The following is a 22,940-nucleotide window of genomic DNA, read 5'->3' as shown; positions in this document are numbered from 1 at the left end:
TTATCTTAGCTATTGAGGAGGCTGAGATCTGCAGATTGAAGTTGGAAGCCAGCCTGGGCAGGAAAGTCCATGAGACTCTTTATTTCCAGTTAATCAGCCAAAAGCTGTCAGTGGAAGTGTGGTTCAAGTGGTAGAGTGTCAGGCTTGAGTAAAAAACCTAAGTGAGAGTACAATGCCCTGATTTTCAACCCCAGTTCACAAAGACACACACACAGACACATACAAAGACACACACACACACATACAAATTCCTAGAATAACTAAAATGAAGAACAAAGACTTGTGTGCTGTAAGGTGATCTTCCTATGGATAACAAGAACAGTGAGTGTGACTTGGGAACTACTGCTTAGATAGAAGCCTGGCCACTAAAGTACTAGTCCTGCAAAACAAACTCTTTTGAGGCTGCAAATGCAGCTTTGGAAACAGAAGGTTTAAGGATTGTGTAAGTTATGAAAACTTACTGAAGCAGTTAAGTAATTGTGATCTGATATTCTAAATCCAAATATTTTCCCATTGAGTGTAGGAATTCACTTTTTAGATTTGTGGAATACAGGGAATAGAACCAGTTTGCTCATCGTAGACCAAAATTTCTTTGAGTCCTTTTCTTTCTGTCATGTGAATGGCAAATTTCTCAGTGAGTGTACAGAATGCTAGCCATGTATTATGCAGGATGTCCCAGTCCTTGAAATTGGGTTGGCAAAGTAGACAGGAATATTTTTGGGTAAAAAAGACAAATGTTCATAAATACGACCACTGGGAAAGACTTCTGACTGAATTTACTAGTCAGACAAGTTGCTCATGTCATCCTGAGGGCTTTATGCAGGCAGAGATAAAGCAGTGGGACTAGACGAGTGTGGTCTGTGCAGAAGCTTTGATCAGGGTTGGCTCCTGGAGAGAGGGCACGAGTGCTCACCTGGTTGATACAACAGCCATGGAGATGGCTGTGGTACTGGTGTCTAGTTTACCATCTGCTGGCTACACAGTGTTCTTCCAAGTTGAGCCTCCCGTAATTCCCAGGAGACTGATTGTGGTCGGAGTGGAGTAACAGTTTTTGTGTTTGTGCCAGCCTGTGGCAGGAGCTGCTTAGAGCCACCAAGCCATAGTACATGTGGTAGGAAATAGGGAACATGCTGATGGATTGAAGCTTTCCGTAAAAATATTTTGCTTTATGTCAGGTGCTGGTTGTTCATGCCTATAACAGTCGCTACTCAGGAGGCTGAGAGTGGAGGATCATGGTTAAAAGCCAGCCAAGCTTATAGAGTCCATGAGACTCTCAACCCCAAGTAACCACCAGAAAATTAGAAGTGGAGCTGTGGGTCCAAGTGGTATAGAGCACTAGTCTTAAGTACAAAAGCTCAGGGATGGGGCTTATTTTTTGAAATGGGGTCTTTTCTTTTCTTTTTTTTTTTTTTGGTGGGTCATGGGGCTTGAACTCTGGGCCTGAGTGCTGTTCCTGAGCTCTTCAGCTCAAGGTTAGTGCTTTACCATTTGAGCCATAGGGCAACTTCCAGGCTTTCTGCTTATGAGGTGGTGAGGAATTGAACCCAGGGCCTCATGCAGGCAAGGCAAGCACTCTACCACTGACCCACCTTTCCAGACTGGGGTCTTAATTTCTGCTGGGACTGGCAGCCAACTGTGATGTTCTCAGTGTACACCTCTGGCCTCTCTTCTTAAAGGCCTTAGTCCTTCCTAACATTGGCACACTGCCAGGGTTGGGGTGTAGGGGGGTGGGGGGTGAAGGTTGAGAGGCTTGGGGGACACATTTAAGCTATCTCCAAACCTAAGAAGCAATTCTAGGAAAGATTGAAAGTATATTGGCTGTTTTTTTGGGTGGGTGGGAGCTGGAGGGGGTGGTAACTGAGTGTTAGATCTCTTCCCTAGTTAGACCTCAATATAAAAATAATAAGCTAAAAAAGTGTCTCACACAAACCCCTCCTTTGTAGTTGGGATTGCCATTGGAGTGGTTCATCTGGGCCAGTCTCTTCCTCTTTGCTTTGTGTCTGGTACCAAGGTGGTACCTGGTAAGGCAAGTTGGCCAGTGAGGGCTTAAAGTTAGGCACTGTGCAAATCCTTCCAAAATGCAGTACCCTCTCTGTGTCTGTCCTCATTGGCAAAGACCTCCCTGCCTCTATGTGGGGCCCCTGGTTCCTCCTCCAGAGGGAAAGTGGGGGGGTGCATCTGGCTACAAACAGGAAGCTTGGCTTCCTGTGCCCCCTCCCCCATGCTGGCACAGTGCTGGGTGGGACCAAGGCTGTTTGCATCTCAGAGCTGCTGGGCCTGCCAGGCTGACTCTTAAATTTAAACACTGCCAGGAGGAGGTATAGAGCCTGGGAATGGGAGAGGTAGCAGGATGCTGCACATTTTGTGTTTTGCTTCTGCCTTTGGATTAAGGACAGACTTTGTTGGTTAAAAAGGGGAGAAAAAGAAAAAAGCTCATCTGGTGAGCAGGGTGAAGTGGTGAATTGCGCTTCTTTTTTCTGTGGAGTCTGTGAGTTGGTGAAAACATAAAAGTGTGGCGAGCATTTGGTTTGAGGTGTTGGTAATGTGCCCTTCCTTTACGTGGGTTTCATCTCTTAGGTTGTATGTGGACTTGGGGACTTGTATGAGGACTGGTGCATCATGTGTGGGCCCGGGGCCCTGGTGGTTGTGCGGAGGAGGTGGGAGTCCTGGGCTTTGCAGCATGTCCCTGCTTGTTCACTGGGGTGTCCTCTCCCTGTGTGGACCAGATGTCCCCTTACTCAGAGCTGCTAAGTGGCTGCAGAGCAACCTTCATTGTCCTGAGGATGGACAGCTCCTCTGAAGTTTTACTTTCACCTTTCCACAAGTTTAGTATCTGGGGACAGGTGCCCAAAGTCATCACTCACTTTTTCCCCCTTTTATGAGAGGCAAGGTTAGCTCTAGAATCTTGTACTACTTTATAGACTGTTTGGTCCCTCTGACCTGCTTCCCTTTTTCCTGGGATGTGTCCCCAGAGGAAGAGGCTTACAGGATTAATAACCTGTGGAATATTAACTCCTCCCTTCCTATGAGAAGTCTGGAGTCTATTTCCTTAAACTTACGAATATGTGTGCACACACATGCACATACAAACAGGGATGCATGCATATATGCCCACACAGCTGCCCACTCATGTGCATATATACATGAATATTCTGAAACGCATGCACACACATGCACACACAGGCTCATATGCACACACATGCCTACGTAGGTGCGTGCTCACACACATGTGTACAGAGACACACACAGACACATGCATACACAGATTCATGCACCACGCTCACAATGCCCACACAAATATACACTCACAAAGGCAGATACATGTATATATGCACACATGCACCAATACACATGCACACACAGATGTATTCGTGCATAGATGATTCACACTCGTGTGTAACTAACACAGCTTTTTTGTCCACGAAAGGGCTGAGCCTTGGGAGTCCATAACAGATTTTCCAAATTTCATCCTAGGTCATTGTAATGATGCTTACTTTCCCCCATGTCAGCAGTGGCTTTCCATTTGCCACATAGGAAGGAGGGTCTCTGTGGGCATGAGCTGTGATTATGTTCTGTGCAGGTTGCTGCCACCCTATGGTGTGATGGCTGCTGCTGTTTCTTATGGATGTGACTGGGCTCTGAGGTTTTCCTGGAGGGAGGCTGGGCCTCTCATTCTTGGCCAGGACCATCATATCTATTGCATGATTTTTGTCAAGTCCAGAAGTTGGGAAAAATCTTAGCCCAGCTTATATCTTTATGAAGTGCTCCTCAGCCAGATGTCATGGCTCAAGCCTGTAATCCTAGCTATTTGGGAGGTGCAGATTGGGGGATGGTACTTTGAGGCCATAAAAGTTCTTGAGACCCATGCAGTCAATCACTGGGCTTGGTGGCACATGCCTGTCATCCGTGAAGGGAAGCACCAATAGGAGGATCACAGTCTACATTGATTGGGACATAATTGAGACCTCACCTTGAAAATAAACTGCAGCCTGGTGCTGGTGGCTCATGCCTGTAATCCTCTTTACACAGGAGGCTGAGATCTGAGGATCATGGTTCAAAGCCAGCCCAGGCAGGAAAGTCCATGAGACTCTTATTTCCAATTAACCACCAGAAAATTGGAAGTGGCACTGTGGCTCAAGTGGTAGGGTGCTCACCATGAGCTGCAGAACTCAGGGACAGCAACAGGGCCCAGAGTTCAGCCCCATGACCAACAAAAACAAACAAACAAAAATAACACTGCATCAAGCAACTGTTGGAGTGACTCAATTGGCTGAGCACTTGTTTAGCCAATGGGAGGCCCTGAGTTCAAACCCCAGCACCACCAAAGAAAACTTTTTCTCTCCTCTCTCAGTGAATACAGCTCATTACAGAGATTTCCTATTATTCTAGCAACTGAACTGCAAAAAAAGTTGACCATGAGTCAAGCCATTTGATTCCACCGAAGTACATAGGTTAATATTCTTGACAGGAGCAGTCTGGGTGTCAGTCTGACTTAGGAAAGCCATAGGGTCGGCTCCACACCTGTGTTACCAGCTTTTTGTCATTGTGACAAAACACCCAGATCAGCCAAACCCTAAGGAAGAAAGGTTTATTTCGGTTTCAGGGATTTGGGTCTTGGTGTCTTGGCCCCTTGCCTTTGGGCCTTGTGGCAAAGCAAGTCCTCATGGTGGAAGCACAGGATGGAGCAAAGCTGCCTACTTTATGGTGGCCGGGAGGCAAAAAGAGAGGAACAGGAAGGGGTGGGGTCCCACCATCCCTTAGACAAGTCTCCAGTGACCTGACTTCCTTCCACTAAGCCCTTCTTGCTAAGGTTCTAGAACCTTCCAGGCTGCCATCAGACCTAACACGTAGGCCTGGGGGCGGGGAGCTGTCAGAGTTCACACTGTAGACAGTCAGTGGCTTGAAGGTCATTTCCAAAGACATCCCTGGAGTTCTGAACTCTCTCCACTGCCTTAGGAGGCTCAGGGGAGGCTTTACAAAGATTGGCTTGTGATTTTTCCCGAAGGAAGCTACAGACTTTTTAGGGATAGGATTCTGGATGAGGATGCTGAGTGAACAGTTGCCAGAATGTGGAAGAAATGTGTGAGACCTTCCTGCTGGCTTAAAAGGAATACTTAAATGTTTGTTTGTTTGTTTCTGTTAACCCATATTTGATGAAGCAGAGTGAGCACAGCAGACCTGTGATGGAGCTAATGTTCTTGCTACAGATGAGACTAAGCTGCAGTGATTTTAAGAGACATTGAAGTATAATTGGGTCTAGAAAAGGCCTGGGCAGCACTGATGCACTGCAGAGCCTGTGTGGGGCCTGAGCTGGTGCAGAGGCTGGATAGGACATAGCTTGAAACCTCAGTGTTGGTGATGGTGATATTTGCATTTGGAGCATTCACTGGAAAGAAAGGTGCTCACTGATGGAGTCAGCTTATCTCATTTAATTCTCACTGTAGCCCTTTAACTAGTAGTACTCCTGTTTCATATGAGAAAAGTTCACAATTCAGAGAGGATGAACTTATGGAAGGTGGTGGATCTCAGCAGAGGCTGGAGTTGAATGGAAAGATGGCCTGAAGTTCTCTGAATTGTGCTTGGAAGGGGGTGTCCTTTTGTTAGAAGATTAGAAAAGCTTTGGGATGGGCATTCACTATAGCTCCTAGCTCCTTAGGAGGCTGCAATCTGAGGATCTTAGTTCCAAGCCATCCTGGTAAGGAAAGTTCATGAGACCTTTACCTCCTGTTAACCAAGAAACTGCCAGAAGTGGATCTGTGGCTCAAGGGGTCTCCCATGAGGGAGGATCCTAGACCACCACCTCGCAGAGCTCTCAGCCCCACATCTCCCATTCATTGATCATGAAAGCAGCCGCTCTCAGGTACAGGCTCTTACACCTTTAGGAAGAGGAAGGGAAGGCAATCTGACCCCCATCTTCCAGGTTCATTTGCAGGATTCTTGAGGTAAAACCTCAGGAGGGCACTTTCAGGAAAGAATGATTTCCCTCTACATTGTTATATAGATTGTAGCAATAGCAGATCTTTATATCTGAGGAAAGAGCTACAATGAAATACATAGGAAGATTAAGAAGAGAGGTGTGAGAAATGAATTGATAGGTATGAGTTTCTTTAATTTCAGAGGGAAAGTGAGCCTTTACAGGTTAGGTATGACATAGCTTAGTCATATGCGCAGTTTGCCACAGCTTGTAAGAGGAATGTCTTTTTGTGTGTCTGTGTGCCATTACTGAGGTTTGAACTCTGGGCCTCCTGCTCTTGCTTAGATTTTTCGCTCAAGACTGGTGCTCTACCACGTGAACCACAGCTCCATTTCTGTACTTTTGCTGGCTAACTGGAGGTAAGAGTCTCATGAACTTTTAGTTCAGCCTGGCTTTGAACCGTGATCCTCTTATCTCAGCATCCTGAGTGGCTGGGATTACTGGCATAAACCACTGGTGTCTGTCTTAAGGCAGATGGCATAAGAAATCATGACATATGTTACTGAAGGAAAGTGCTGAGGGTTTTCCTCTTCAATATTCTTAGGAAATTGCCTGTCATGGGGAAAGATATCTGTGTGGGGCAGAGAGCCTGGAGTCAGGAAGAGGCAGACCTGGATCCTTTTTCAGTGTCATAGGATTGAGACTCTAATGTAGGTAGTGCTTGAAAATCTCCCATTCTTCCCCTGCAAGATAGGAACATTCAACACAGACTTGTAGCCTCCCTTTCCTATGAATTATAAGTAGAAAAGTGTACAAGTTTCCAAGTGTTCATAGCCAGCCCACAAAGGAACTCCAAAGCATCCTTGGATTTGGCGAGTTCTTTCAATGGGACACCTTCCAGTACTGATATACACTACTTGACAATTAGTGAACATGTTCTAAAATCCTCTCCTAAGCAGGAAGGTGACTGTCCTTGCCTCTTTTGCTTATGCACCTGTTCACCGGTTAGAACAGCCACAGGAATGTGGCAAGCCAGTGAAAACCAACTGCTTCCTGATGAAACCAGATTCCCTAAAAGTGTTGTCTGTTCTTGCCAAGAGCCAAATCCTCCAGCGGAAGCAGGAAAACCACATGAGTTTCCCAATTAATGCTACGCATGTGTTCTGACTTATACTAGACCCCTGAGGCCAAAGTAAAGCACATGAAAATTTAAAAACCAACCTGATGAATTAAGTCAATAATATCCAGCCTGTTGGATAAATTCCCTGTGGAGATTTAAAACTAAGGTTCTTTCAGGGCTGAATTAAGACGATGATGAAGAAGGCATCCATGTTTCTTCATTGATTTATTTCTCTGGACAGTATGAGTGTCATCAATAATGAATAAATCCTGTTTTGCTTGTGTGGTGTTTCAGGTTGGGGCTGAGGATGCATCTGATGCTGATATCAAGGTGGGCCCCTCTACTTTGGCTGAGCCTGGCTTTGTTCTTGTTGGCCAGATGTCCTAAGCATCAGAGCTTATGAGTCTAACAAGGGCACAAATACTTCAGTTGCACAATACACTAGGGTTGTAAACTGCACTTTTTAAAGGTTACCATTTGGATGGGGACAGAGATACCCCTTGTCTGTATTTGTGGAGAGTAGATTGGCTTCTTGGTCTTACTCAGGACTGATCCACCCACCCATCACTTCTGGTCCTGCTCCTTGTAGTTAAACCCCATAGTATATTTGCAAACTCCAAGCACTAGGCCAGTTTTGGGCAATGAAAGTGACTTAATCCTCTGGCTAGCTCTGTTCTGCTGAAGTTTGTGTTACCTGGTGGTTTTCATCCCTGCCTGTTGGGAGAATATTCTGAAAGATCCATCACAGTGCCCAGTTTTGAGAAAGACTTTACTTTTCTCCTCCTACCTTTGATGCTTCATTCATTGGCTTCAGATTCAAATCCTGAAGAAGCAGGGGGTGAATTGAGGTATCAGCTTCCAAAGTCTTGATTCTGTATTCTCTGCTTTGTTATGTGGAGAGAATCCTCACAGGAAAAGGTTTATGGTATGTGGAGGGTGACCCAAATGAACCGTGATAAAAATTTGATAAGGTTGTTGGCTGGAGTACAGAGGTTTCTGAAGGGTACTAGTGACATTGAGCCTTCCTGGCTGATAATCGCCAAGTATGTGTGCCCTGGGAGATCACAGAGTTGGTGCTAGGTCAGGCAGAAAGAGAGTCACGTAGATCTGGTATTTTGTGTCTGTTTTTCTCTGCCAGTGGGCTGATGTGTTGGCAACAAATTCTGGCTGTTGTCAGAGATCAGAACATCTGTGCTCCTTTGCAGACAACTTTGGATTTTAAACTATTTGGAGGAAATTGTTCAACTTAGCCTCTCACTCTGCCTCCTCAGTAGACAGCTAAGCCTGGTGCAGAGTATATTTAGGCCTAAGGAAGACGTGGCTAGGAATTCTGCGTTGTGCTTATGCCCTGATATTAGGAGGTTCCAGCTCTGAAATGTCACAGCCAAGTGGGCAGACTGGATGGCTTGGCTGGAAACAGGAACAAAAGATGCCAAGTGAGCTAGGTAATTTGGACTTGGACGTGCCAAGAGAGCCATAAAGACTGGCAGGACTTGAGAGTGGTTCATTCTTGGAAGACATTGCTTTCCTCCTTAGTTACCTAGGTAAGGCTAAATGCTGTTTCAAACAAAAGAAAAAAAAAGACCCTCTTAGACTAATTACATTCAGCAGAGTATACTACAGAGCAATTAAAAACAAAAGAAAAAGAAAAAATAATCGTTAGCCCTGAGTCACAAACAAGTTAGGAGAACTTGGGGCCTGCCTGATTAGACAGAAGTCAAAATTAGATATCGACAGGTTCTAATTGGTGACAGCATAATTGTCTAATTAGTTATGTTTGACATTATTCTAATGAGCTATCTGTCCTTCTGCCATTAACTGAAGTCAGGGCTGCCAGGATAGGCCAAGAGCTCCTTCTTGGATCTATTCGCTTATTTATTAACACGAGTGAGTCCATTACTGGTTTCATCTGTTCCAATCAGTGTCCTCTTAAGAATTTTATCCAATAAAATGACCCCAAACTATTGATGTAGTGCGAATGGGGCTGTTCAGGGGCATTGCCAACCTGGGGCCTACATTCTACTTGTGTTCCTTGAAGTTGTGGCAAATTCCAAGGTGCCTGGGAAATGTGTGGCTATGGAAAGTGCCATTGGCATAGTGCACTTAGCATTATGTTTGCCACAGCCCCCCAGTGGTCTTGCTAGACAATGGATCTAGGGTTGCAGGGCTTGCAAGAAAATAACACCAAAGTAGTGACAAAAGGAAACAAAAATGACCTAGAGTGAGAATGGCAAGGGCTCAATCATGGAAAGGGTTTTATAAGCTGGATGGCAAATGCACCCCTGTGCCTAGATGATCATATTTAAAATGTGTTTGTCCCTGGCTCAAAGCCTAATAAAACTGCTGTCCTGCTGTTGGCCATGCCAGGACAGCTCTGCTGGGTAAAATCGCTCCGGCTTTTCTAGGAGGCAGTTTGTCCATGTTGGGACTGTGAACTTGGCCTATGTGGTTTCCCCTGTGATCTGTCTTGATGACAGATCCTAGCCTGATGGGGACCCAGCTAGTGTGCTGGTCCATGTACTTTGCCCTCCCTGACCTGAATGCTCTCCTTCCTCCTATTTAATGGGTGAAACCAGAGCACATGCCTCAGAGCTGCTGGTAAGATGACTGGGAGCAAGGTGCAGAAAGTTCCAGGACATAATGTAGTGCCTGGAACTTGGTAAAAGTTTCAAGGGTTTTATCTTGCACTCTGGACAAGGATTTTTGTTTAAAGAGTTTGACTCTGCTTAGCTGTGTGGGAAGAAATGAAAACAGCCTAGTTTTCCAGTGAGAAGTAAATGGAAATGTGATTGTCTTCCTGCATTCAGTTTTAGAGCAATGACTGAAGCATTTTGTGCAAGGGAAGATGCCTATAAGGACAAGCCATGTGGTTTGAAAGAGTGTGGTCTCAGTTCCATAAACGATGAGCAAAATAATATGAAGATGTTAGCATAGTCATATGTGGGTGACAGACGGTCTTTCCTGCATCTAGCCCACAGTGTGCAATTATTAATGACAAAGTAATGATACTGACCCCTACAGTTCAATAGACAAGGAAATCTTAAGTTTGCTGAACTGTTTCTCAGTATAGTCACACAGTATGAGGTTTCTTCCTTGTAACAACTAGGATATAGATAAAAACAGCAACAACACACTTTACCTTTTATTAAAAAGCAATTAAAATAAATCCAACTCGACAGTAAATTAAAGCCCTGGAAATTATTCGCACCTCGCATAGCACAGTCACAGCACTCTTATCTTCTAACACTTCCCTGACTTGGAAGTGCTGCTTATAAATACTCAGTACTTCTCTCTTCCCCATTATTGTAATTTTCTCTTCAGATGTTGATGTTGTGGCAGTATTGGGGCTTGAATTCAGACCCTGGATGCTGTCCCTTAGTGTTCTTGTTCATGGCTGTTACTCTACCCCTTGAGTCGTGCCTTCGATTCTAGAAGTTGTGTTATGGACAGAGGTGGATGGTAGTGGAAAACGGTGAAGTGGACTGTAATTAGAAAAGAATCTTCTCTCTGGAGCACAAATTATGTACATAGTTGCGCATCACTTAACCAATCCAATATTCATCAATCATCCATCATTTGGTGGTGAACGAATGAGTCCTAGGTGTGGACGATACCTGTGTACCTGTACAAACCTGGTTGTTTCAGGTCAGGTACTCTATGTGGTCTCTGGATGCAGTAAGTAGGGGGAAGTGGCATACAATTGAAATCCTAGCCCTTAGGAAACAGAGGCAGGTCGATTGAGACCTTGAATACTGCCTGAGCTACACTGCAAGACCTTGTTAAAAACAAGCAAACAAAATATTTTTTAACAGCACAGAAAAATGCAACAATAAACACAAATATGAAGCTGTGTCCATAGAATGGGTGCTGATTTTTTTTTTAATGGAAGAAGAAACATGCTGTAAGGGCTGGAAAGTACCAGGTAGTAAGCACATAAAGGAGCAAAGGCATTCAGGGCACAGCAGGGTGGTGTGCTTATAGAGTGGAGAGAGTGCTGGCTTTCCATGGTACCTGCAGGCACCTGGCCTCTCACTTGTCATCACAGACACTGAGGCCTGCCTTGCTGTTTGAGCCTGGGACATCAGTGGGTGGTAGGAATTTCCCAGCTCTGTTACCATCTTAACATATCCTTCTTTACCTCATGACTGAGGTGTTGCCAGGCAGCTGATAAGGTGCCAGGGCCTGAATCCCCAGGCAGGGCCTCACAGTGGAGGAAGACTCAAGCTCCCTCCTCAGTAGTCACACAGCTGCAGCCATGCAGGGACTTTGTTCCCCTACCATGCTGAGAAGTGCAGACTGTGGAGGTGCTTGTTGAGTGCCTTTGATAAAGCACAGCAAATTACTACAGACCAGACAAGGAAAAAACTATGCTCACTGATCATAAGAATCTTTCTCTCAACAGTCTTAAACTCAGGGTCTCAGGAGTTCTCACTTGGCTTTTTTCATTCAAGGCTGGTGGAGTTCTATTACTTGACCACACACACCTCCACCTCTGGCTTTTGGATGGTTAATTGAGGATAAGAGTCTCACGGACTTTTCTGCCTGGCCTGGCTAGGAATCATGATCCTCAGACCTCAGCCTCCTGAGTAGCTAGGATTACAGGTGTGAGTCATCACTAGTACCCAATATTTTGGTAGACTGTGTTTATGAAAAGATACCTTTCAACACAATAGAGAAATTAGACAAGAGAATGCATTACCTCTCTCTTATTTCTTCATTTATTTTCACAGCATGCTATTTAGTAAATGTTTTATAAATCTACATACATACATACATATATTATTCAGTAGTTGTACAAAGAGATTTCAATTCAGCATTTCAATTGAGGTCAGTTTATGACCTCCCTCTAAGACCCTTAAGGGTCAAGACTCAGCAAAATTAATTGTTGCTGAAGGAACTCTGAGAAGGCAAAAATAGAAAAATAGAAAATTTTCTCCACGATCGCTCCACGGTTACAATTCATTGTGCCACTCATTGTGGGAAACAAAAATGTGTGTACCTTCCTGCAGTGATTTCTTTTCAAACCAAGAAAGTGTGGTAGATGGGAGAAACCAGGTTTAGATTGGCATGGTAAGTAGAAGCCAGAGGGTTTTATTTATTTACAGAGATGTGTGGTAAAGGAGAATGAACCTCTGAGTTACTCCATTAACAGTTCAGGATAACTGTGGGATTTCCAATGTAGAATCTTGGTGAACTGGAATTGGTTGCTGCATCTCAGCTACTTCTTGTCCCTACTTCCAGTTGCAGCTGCCTTCCCCCAGCCCCATTTCATTTCATTATGAAACTGTCTAAGTAGGAGTAAACGCCCAAGCTTCTACTCAGCAGACAGCATGGAGTAGAGAAGGCATCAGGGAACACTGACTGCTTCCTCCTCCTCTTATCCTTGTGTCTTCTGCACTTAACCACAGGATCCCAGTAAGGAGAGTGTTAGAAAATGTCAGAGAAGATGAGCAGGCTTAAAGATTGCAGCAGTGTTTCACCTCTATAATGCTATGAAGATCACGGTTCAAAGACAGCCAGGTCAAGAAAGTACATGATACATTTATTTTCAATTAACCACCAAAATGCTAGAAATGGGGATGTGGCTCACATAGTAAAGCACAAGTCTTGAGTGAATAAGCTAAGAGACAGTGTACAGATCCTGTGTTCAAGTCCCAGTACCAGCATAAAATGAAAACAACAAAGCTTACATCCTTTCTCTCTTTCAGCTAAAAACTCTTTGCACTGCCATCCTCTGTATGATGCATCTTTATCTGCTTCTTTCCAACATGAGGCCCACTGGGTTTAATTTTCCACCAAAACATCAGGTTGCCTTGTCTTAGGCTTGGAGGTCTCAATGAGAAGGCATTGTCTATCTCTTATGCTAGATTTTGCTTGTTTGGATCAAGAAAGTGATGATAAACCTGGAACACTACCCCACTTAGATCCATCTGTCATTCATTCATGCGTGCATACATTCCTTAATTCATTCAAGGATTATAACATGAGGGGCTATATGTGAGTTGAGGGATGAGGAGGTAGAGTAGGAGGTATAAACAGGCCTCCAGCCCCTCTCCCTGTGCCTTTTATTCATAGCGTAGTGGAGAGTCAGAGACCCAGGCTGGAAATAAATAGGTGCATCTCAAATAGGAGTTCATTGAACTCCTGTTGTGCCCATGGAACCGGATCAAATTTCAAGTGGATACAAGGTATTACTGAGCTGCTTCCTGTCTTGCAAGCAGTTCAGACTTTAGTTGAGGAGAAAGGACAGGTATCTCATTTAGCAAAATCTCCCATAATGGGAAGTTTACCTTCATCTTCCTGTTAGTGACATGACATAGACCCTTCCCAGAAAAGGAAAGTAGAGGTGATCCAGGCCAGATTAATTACAGGAGAAATTTTAGAAGAACTAGAAGGCTGGAGAGTTGCTGGCAAGGACTCTGCCTTGTGAGCTGTGTGCTGCCTAGAAAACTGTGTCTGAGTCTGTGTAGGACACAGTTTCTTCATTTTCCAAATGGAGATGATACCAAGGACCCTGTAGCATATTGAATTTTCCAAAGATAGCCATGCATGGATCTCTGGACACACATTTCTCACACTGCTCCCTTTTTACTCCTCTCACCTTGTGGTAGGGTTGATGTGTCTTCTCTTTGGTCTCCAGGATTATGTTGTGACAGCCTTGACTGACAGACAGACTGTAGTGAAATCGATTATTATATTCCTAGCAAAGCTCTATGATCAAAATGCTAAGCACCTAGACATGTATTGCTCTTGGAATCCAGCCGCCATGCTGTGAGGAAGCCCACACCCATGTGGGAATCATTGAGCCCTGTGGCCCTCAGGCCTGGCTGAGCTCTTGGTAAATGCCTGGGACCAATCCTGACCATGTGAATGACGGTCTTGCAAGTGGATCATCCAGAAAGCCTGGGTTTAGTTGACTCTGCTTGAACACAGACCAACCCTGGCCCTTTTCTAAGAGGACTAAAACTATTGTTATTGTTTGAAACTACTGGGTTTAGGATTGTTTCCATGCAGTAATATATAAGTGAGATGCTTGTCAGAGAAAGTCACTAAGGAGTGTCCATGAAATAATGCCTGTAAATCAGCACGAACCAGTAATGATAGCTTTTAAAATAATTTGTGTTACTAATAAGTAAGTTTTAATAGAAATCATCAATAGTATCCAGTAGGTTTTAGGGAACTTTATTTGTTATGTGCAAAACCCTATTGTGTGTGAGCTTCCTGGAGGTGCTTTCTGCCGAGATTCTGCTGAGCTCTATGTTCTTTACTGGGTCAGAAAATTATTTGGTTGTCTTTTTTTGGGTCCGGTTGTGGGGCCTGAACTCTGGGCCTGGGCGCTGTCCCTCAGTTCTTCAGCTCAAGGCTAGCGCTCTACCACTTGAGCCACAGCACCACTTCTGGCTTTTTTCTTTCTGCTTATGTGGTGCTGAGGAATCGAACCCAGGGCCTTAGGCATGCAAGGCAAGGGCTCTACCACTGAGCCACCTTCCCAGCCCAATTACTTGGTTTTTAAAGTCTTTTTTTTCCCCTTTTGTTTTTCTTTTCTCTTCTTTGTTTTCTTTTCTGATTCTCAGGAATGATCTATATATTGATCAACTTCTTATTTTATCTGTTCTTTGCAAAAACATAATAGGAGCTATACAAGTACTATTTATCCCTTTAACTGCTGTGAATTGGATACTAGAGTTTGTATCTGGAATATCGTATAAGGCTCATGTGTGAAAGGCCAAGTGACAAGTCAGAGGCACTAGGAAAGAGAAGTGGAACCTTCAGGAGGAAGAGCCTGATGGAAGGGAAGGTAGGTCAATGGTGGGGCGTGGGGAGCAGCTTGCTCTTGAAGTGGATCCTGGGATCTTGAGCCCTTGTCTTTTTCTCTCCTTGGCTATTATGTGTATACTCCCACTATGGTGGTACTCCTTGCCACAGACTTGAAAGCAAAGGGCCAAATGACCCTGAACTGGAACCTCTAAAACTAAACTGAAATAATACCTTTCTTCTGTATAAGCTGATTCACCTCAAGTATTTGTTTTAGCAATGCAAAGAAGACTAAGCTGTTAGACCACCCAAGTGCATTGTGTACTTCCCTTATACACCGCTAGACATGGAAATTGTTTTTAATTCCACCAAAAGAAGCATTCTGTAATTCATATTTTTATGTATTTAACCCAGACGGGTTATCCTAGACTCTGAATAAAGGCCCTGTTGAATTTGTTCAACTTTATTCTAGTAAGTGAATTGTTCTCCACACAGGTTATGCTAATTTACACTTCATTTAGCATTGTGTATGTGATCTTGGTCATTCCATGTGTTTTTGTGCGCATGTGTATTCTGATACTGGGCCTTGAACTTGGGACCTTAAACTTTCTCTTGGCTTTTACACTCAAGGTTTGTGTTCTGTCACTTAAGCCATACCTCCACTTCTGGCTTTTTGATGGTTAATTAGTCATCAAAGACTCATGAACTATCCTGCTTAGGCTCACTGGGAAACCCTGCTACCTCAGATCAGCCTCCTGAGTAGCTGGGATTACAGGCACAAGCCACCAGTATCTGGCTTATGCCATATTTTTGTTGATGCATGGTATTGTTGTATTCTTTGCGCTTTTCTCATTTGAAGGGTGAACCTGGCATTTTATTGTATTCTACCTTCCTTTTTGCTGATGACTAGTGAGTCATGTTATCATATTGGGAGGACCTTTGAGACCATCCACTCAACATTACCTCTTAGAGATGCCAAAACCAAGAATGAGACTGTTTCCTTATTTCCTTACTACTTTTTCTTTTCTTTCCTAAGGAGGTTACATTTAACCTCCTCTGCCCCTTGTTGTTCTAGCCTACTGAGTTCAGCATCTCATCCAGTAGTAGAAGTGTTGGGTACAGGCAGCAAAGGTGGAAAATTACAAGGAGAGAAAATGATGACACTTCAACAGCACAGATTTCCCCCTGGCCATCAGTATTTTTTACCCCAAGAACAAGCTTGTTTCCCATATTTGTGATCTTCTTTGTGTTTGACACAGGATCTAGATCTCAGGGAGGGAGGTCAAATGTTTGCAAAATGATGGAACGGACTCTAATGCACTACGTGGCTTACAGGGTCCTCATCGCAGGCTGCAAATACTTCTGAGGCCAAGAGGTATCTCATCTCTGCAGCTTGCACTGCCTTTCCTGCTTCTGCCTGTGGCTGCTGTCAACTGGGAACGACTGATAAGGAGCAGTAAGTATTGGCTTTGTTCTTATAGGGATGGGTTCCCTAGCACATTTTGCCTGATGCTCTGGAGGTTAGCCCTCTTGAGTGCAGCCTCCCAGAGGCCAGCTGTTGGGACCAGCTAGGTCATGATGTCGTAGTATGGAGTAACATGTGTACTGGCCCTGGAGGGCCGTTGGACACTTGCTCGTCCTTTGTAAAGCTTTTGTATTGCAAGACATTATTGGGCTGTGATTCAGCCAGTCTTGTGTTTTCACTACCATCACACCAATAACTATCTTCCTGACTCCCTAATTCCAGTGAAGGAGCCTGACATTGAGTCCCAGAGGGCCTGTCCCATATGATTCCCGTTTCCCCAACACACAGGCAAGTGTGATTGCTTGGTACTTTTCCAAAGATGTGAAATAAAAGAACGCATTGTGAACAGAGTAGCATTGTGATCCTTTTTTCTTTTTGTGCCATTCCTGTGGCTTGAACTCAGGGGGAAGGCACTATCTCTGAGCTTCTTTTGCTCAAGGCTAGCACTCTACCACTGGAGCCACAGCTCCACTTCTGACTATTTTTAGTAGTTAATTGGACATAACTATACTACCTGGGCTTTACTATCTGGGCTGACTTTGAACCTTGATCTTCAGATCTCAGCTTCCTGAGTAGCTAGAATTATAGTTGTGAGCCACTGGTGCCTGGCTCTGTGTTCTATTTTATTTTATTCTAGATAATTTGTGTAACTCAAACAACCTGTGAGCCTGTTTGTTTTACATACAGGGAAACATCACACCTTGATATGAAAATTCCACCACACATCAAAAACTGTTAACATCTTACTTGTACAACAATTTAAATAATGTTTCTCAGTGATCCTGAAGACATGATCATTTGATAAATCATGGTTCCTTCAGTTTTAATAGAGTCACACATTATCTCCCTTCCTCAGGTCATAGGTGTGTGTGTGTGTGTGTGTGTGTGTGTGTGTGTGTGTGTGTGTGTGTGTGTGTGTAACTGAATCCTTTCCAGAACCCAGATTAACCCCTTGTGGGCTCTCAGACACTTCTGAAGTTTCATGGTGTCTTTGGAGACAGGTGGCTACCGTCGTGCTTTCTTAGAGTTTTATTTGTTTTGAGCTTCCACCTGGAGTCTCCTTCAGCTGGCACGTGGGTGGAGGTGTGCGGAGAGCCTAGACACCTGGCCAGGATAGTACTTGTTTCTGTGCTGGTCCAAGGATCGCAGAGTAGCTTGGATTACAGTAGTGAGACACTGGGACCTTGCTAAGAGAAATATTTCTAAGGGACACGTGTCCTGTCCTTTCCTGAGGCTGACACAGCCTCTCAAGATGTGCACCTGTACCCAGTACTTCAAATTGGCATGTGTAACCGATTTTTGTCATGACAGGAAAAGTCATACAGGAAGAACACAGAGAACTCTTGATGGAGGAATTTGCAATCCTGCAAAGAGAAGTCCTGGGGAAAGAACTGCTCAAAGGGTCCCTTCTCTTCACAGGTCAGTTTTAGTCTGCAGACTCATTGAACACTCAGCTCCTTTCCTTGTCCGGGAAATTAGAGGAACATTGGCTGGGTGCACAGTATTTCATGTATTGTACATTGGATCATTTATTGTATGGTAGTCATTCTTTGAGCAAGAATAGGAGAAAAGGACCCTGTTAGAGATACCTGCTCTTGTGCTTGGATGAATGCTCATATGGGTATCAGGACCATCTGAGTGGCTTTTATTAGAGAAGGAAAATCTTTAGGATCCTGGACTTCAATGGGTGATAAGATGCTTTATCTCCTCATGAGTTTCAAAACAATGGAATATCATTGTCCAGATGTTTGAAAATGATATAGGAGACTTATGACAAGGAGTATAACAATATGTGTCAGAAACTCACATAATAGCCAAGTAAAGTTGGTAATTATTACCTTCAGAACAGGTAAAGCAATAGAAGGTCACAGGCATTGAGCTCACATACCAGTCAGGACCAGGTTAGATTCAGTTTGTGGCAGGAGGTGGTAGGAGCTGTTGTGTAAGGTGTTCAGAGGAGATGGACTTCAGGAGATGGTGAGCAGCCTGGAGGGAGCTGATTTTGCTTCTAAGTTTGATGCTTCATTTAGGTCCTAGTGCCTCCATGAATTGTTATGTGTGCTTCCTTAGAATTTTTCTGTGTGTCAAGGCTGGGGCTTGAGCTCAGGGTCTGTGTGCTCTCCCTTAGCTTTTCCTCACAGGGCTAGCACTCCACCATGTGCCACAGCTCCATTTCTGGCTTTCTGTGGTTCATGAACATGAGCGTCACAGACTTTCCTGACCCAATGGACTTCACACCATGATTCCAGATTGCAGTCTCCCAAGTAGCTGATTCTAGACATGAGCTGCCAGCACCCAGCTACAACTTGTATATGTCATTCTCTAGAACACGCTCATTGTTTTAAGTGTTAATGTCAGAATCATAAGAAATGATTGACAAATTTAATATAACGTATATGAAGTCTTAAGTTTAGGTTTTGTTTAAGATTTGGGCTAAGGACGAAGATGAGCAGTCAGTTTCATAATCAGGCAGAAATTCTAGTACATACACTCTCCAGAGTGTGGTTTTGTGAAGAGAGAAGGGAATATTTAGCACTCCATCAACTTGATGCTCTTGAACTAGCTGACCAGTGTTGCTGTTTTCTCTATTTCCATTTTCATGATGTGCGCCATTTCACATGGAGTTGATAAGAATCTGGGTTTCAGGAGCTTAGCAGACCATGGTTGTTCTCCTCTTGCCAGAAGACTTTAACATTATTGGCAGCAGTGGCAAATGACTCAGGACTCTCTACCTGCTACACATAAGCTATGCCTCAGCACCTTTGGCTTTAGTTTGTTTGTCAGAGGGTCCTGAACATTTACCTGGTGCCAGATGCAGTCAGGGACCTTCCTAGTCCTGCCTGTGAGTACTGGGACCACAGGCCCTTATACTTTGATATAGACTTTGATATAGAACCTCAGTAACTTTTGTCCAGACTGCTGGTCTTGAACCACACTCCTCCAGTGTCCATGTCCCAAGTAGCTTGTATTACGGTTTGCTCTACTGTGCCTGGATGGTGGGTAACTTTAAATCATTTATTGTAGAGGCGTTTTTTTTTTTTGGGGGTGGGTGGAGGGTAGCTGTCTTCCTAAGTACATGTAAACTTCCTATATTTAAAGCCTAGATCTTTTCATCATACTGTTTAGCTGAATTGTGTGCTATTGCCAGGAGCATGTCTCATTTTACTAGCAAAATTGAAGTTCAAACCTACAAGAGGCTTTCTTATTTGAGGCTACATTTGGCTGCCTTGTAAGGCAAGGTCCCTGTGTCCATGCGCTCTCCCATGCACCTGGGTCCTGCTCTTTGTCAGGCATTCTCTACTTCCTAGTCCTCACAGCATTTGTGATTGCCCACAGCTGGCCAGTGGACGAAGAGCAGTTTGGCTTTCCTGCATTCAGTGGCATCTCTCGCCTGACCTGGCTGGTATCCTTGGGTAAGCATTTCCTGGTGTCTGCTACTTTGGCAGAGCAAGAAGAGGAACAGTATATGTAAATGACTGTGCACCTAGAGACCAAGGACAGATGTAAGTCATGAGAAACCTATGAGAAGGAGACTTCAGGCTGTGTCCATTGTATACAAGGGTGACAACAGAGAAAACCCCAAGGGCCACAGCCAGTTGTCCAGGTGCAGCAGAGCTGACAGCTTGCAAAGACTAGAAAGTAGTCCCACTTGTGTTGGCTCCATTGTCCAGTAAGTGAATAGTTGCTTATAGAATTGAAGCATGTTGCGGAGGTCAAGTACTAGAATCTTTACTGTATACTTCTTTATTTGCATACTCAATTTAGAGATTGATCCTGATGTAGTTGACTCAAGTGATCCTCATAACTTCGGCCTTCCCAGTAACTGGGACTCTAGGCCTGCACCCCTGCTCCCAGCTCCCTTCACGTAGCTTTACTGATGAAGAAATGGAGGTGTGAGAAACATGTTGCCATTCTTCACTGCCTCATATCTGAAGACATGATAAACATTCTGAGATAGATCAGACTGTTTATATTACCTAAAGTTTATTTACATCTAATGTCTTTTAGCTGTCATAGCCAATGACTACACTCCTGGCTTCTGATGGTGCCTTGGAGGAATGGTTTCGCATGTCTCCAGTTATTTTCTCTCTCCCTCCAGCTTATCCCATTCTGCTAGAATGAGATATTTGAGCTCAAACATGGCATCTGTCTGGACCTTATCATCACACCTTAAGAGCTACTGATAACTGTTGTCTTGGGACAGAATTCCTTAAGTTAGTTTCAGATAGTATAGTTGAGTGAATGAGGACACAGGCTGATTATGATAGTAGCCCATAAAATGCCTAGAAAAAGTCGGGCATCGGTGGCTAACACCTGTAATCCTAGCTACCCAGGAGGCTGAGATCTGAGGATCAAGGTTCAAAGCCAATCCTGGGCAGGACACCCCTTGACTCTCAGAAAACCGGAATTGGCATGTGACTCAAGTGGTAGAGTGCTCGCCTTGAGCTGAATTGCTGAGGATAGTGCCCACTCCCAGAGTTCAAGCCCCATGACACACACACACACACACACACACACACACACACACACACACACACACACACACACACACGAATTGCCTGGAAAAGCAGGGGTCATCCCTCCAATCCCTGCTATACAAATGCAGTAGGAGGCAATGTCTCATGAGTAGCATGGCCTGGCCTTTTCAATTCTTTTTTATATTTTATTTTATTTATTTTATTATAAAGATGCTGTACAGAGGGGTTACAGTTATATGAGTACGGCAATGAGTACATTTCTTGTTGCGCATTGTTACCCCTGCCCTTCTTCTCTCACTATCCCTTGCCATCCCCACCTCCCTCAGTCCTCCCCAGAAGGAAAGTTGTAAATTTAATTTCCAATATACTGTCCTATGAGTATCATTGTTCCAATGGGTCATCCTGTGTCCTGGTTTCAGCGTTTTGTTATTTCCCTTCCCCTCCCCAAATTATACAAATGTATATAGGAGATTCAGGGTACAGGTGAAAAAAAAATAGATTCAGGGTACCAAAATCAAGTAGAGTGACAAACAGGGGATATACCATAGGGGGAAGAACATACAAAGGAAACCAAATAATCACATAGTGCATTAAAAACTACAATAAAGAAAGACCTCTTGGGGTTCATTTCACCTAGCATCATCTTCTATGGTCATATGTATATAGCTGTTGAGCTTTTCTGCTCATCTGACAAAATAATGCTAGATGTATATTAAGTATTGCATATGAGGGAAACGATGGGGCCTGTATTTCTTTGGGTCTGGCTTGCTTCAGTGAATATGATTTTTCCAAGTCTTTCCATTTCCTAACTAATGGTTAGTGTCATTCTTTCTGATGGAAGCATAGAATTCCATTTTAAATATGTGTATATGTATATACACACACACACACACACACACACATATATATATATATATATATATATATTTATATATATATCACATTTTCTTGATCAATTCATCTACTGAGGGACATCTGGGTTGGTTCCATATCTCAGCTATGGTGAATAATGCTGCGATAAACATATTTGTGCTGGTAGCCTTAGTATGGTTTTGTTTGTGATCATTTGGGTAAATGCTCAGAAGTGGAATCCTTATATATTACCCTGCTAGGGAACGGTCTGGCCTTTTACAAGTGTTTTCTGACTCAGTCTGTATACTGACTCCTTGAAGGGGCAACTGAGGCACAGAAGTCAAGAAACTTTGCATGGATGCTGTTAGACTTTCCTTGTCTACAACAAGTGACTGAGAGAAACTGTTTCAAGGAGGAAAGGAGTGTTTTGGCTTGCTTCCGGCCTCTTCAGTCCAGGCTTGGTTGTGAGAGGCTTGTGGTAAGTCAGACATCATCTCATCAGCAGTGAGCAATGGCAGAGGCTGCTTCTGTCATGCAGCCAAAGCAGGCTGCACAGTACAGGAAGGGGCAGGACAGACACTTAACCAGTGATCTATTGCACTAGGTCCCAACTGCTAAGTTCCCAGCACCTCCCCAGCTAAGTCCACAAGCAAAGGACCAAGGCAACATTTCCTGTTCAACTAGTAACTGATCCAGGGATTTTCAGTCCTCACTCCAGTTGCCTTTCTGCGGTCCTCACACTGTGTGCATTCTCCCCAGCCATGCGGGAAGCACACAGAAACAAGTATAGACCACACATGGTACTGTCTGCATCTTCTCACAGTCCTCACATACCATAGTCCTTACTAATTTATTGGCTGTGTTTAAATTTTGTCAAAGTATGTATTCAGTTTGTTCAAGACCAACTCATGCAGATATCCAATTTAGAAGTAGTGACAAAAACACCTGTATTCAGGTCCTCAGGATGCTGGGGAAGGAGGCACGGGCCCTGTCTGGTTCTTCAGGACTTGCTCCAAAATCACCACCTTGGCCATGCCTACAAAGCATGTGCTGACATGCTGACACAGGTGTGGATGTGGCTTCCTGCAAAGAGAAGAATGAATTGCCAGTGCCCTGGTTGGTGAGTAGTTGCATTTGTAAATATTCATGAGTGATGTCAAAGAGGAACCCCCTCAGTGAGCCCAGGCCTGGCTCCAGTGGACTGGGTAGCATCAGTTGCCATACATACTCAGGTTATGAATGAACCAGACCCTTCCTTTGGGACAGAATTTACCCAGGAAAATGTCCTCACTGTTG

At 44.1% G+C, this 22,940-nt stretch overlaps 1 protein-coding gene across 2 annotated transcripts in view; it reads left to right on the top strand.

Annotated features, from left to right (window-relative positions):
- The window catches only part of LOC138818256 (uncharacterized), a 43,516-nt gene that overhangs the window by 20,105 nt on the left and 471 nt on the right, over nt 1–22,940 (top strand). For both annotated transcript variants that reach the window (XM_070009267.1, XM_070009266.1), the window contains exons 2-6: nt 16,125–16,245; nt 17,626–17,733; nt 19,651–19,727; nt 21,965–22,122; nt 22,600–22,764. In XM_070009267.1, coding sequence (XP_069865368.1) covers nt 16,125–16,245; nt 17,626–17,733; nt 19,651–19,727; nt 21,965–22,122; nt 22,600–22,698 — 563 coding nt within the window. In that variant the 3' untranslated portion in view covers nt 22,699–22,764. The remainder of the gene's footprint in view (nt 1–16,124; nt 16,246–17,625; nt 17,734–19,650; nt 19,728–21,964; nt 22,123–22,599; nt 22,765–22,940) is intronic.

This window comes from Dipodomys merriami, unplaced genomic scaffold, assembly GCF_024711535.1.
Source record: "Dipodomys merriami isolate MVZ:Mamm:240054 unplaced genomic scaffold, mDipMer1.0.p SCAF_722, whole genome shotgun sequence".
Lineage (NCBI taxonomy): Eukaryota > Metazoa > Chordata > Mammalia > Rodentia > Heteromyidae > Dipodomys > Dipodomys merriami.
The sequence above is the reverse complement of the archived record's forward strand: the minus strand, read 5'-3'. Positions and strand labels throughout refer to the sequence as shown.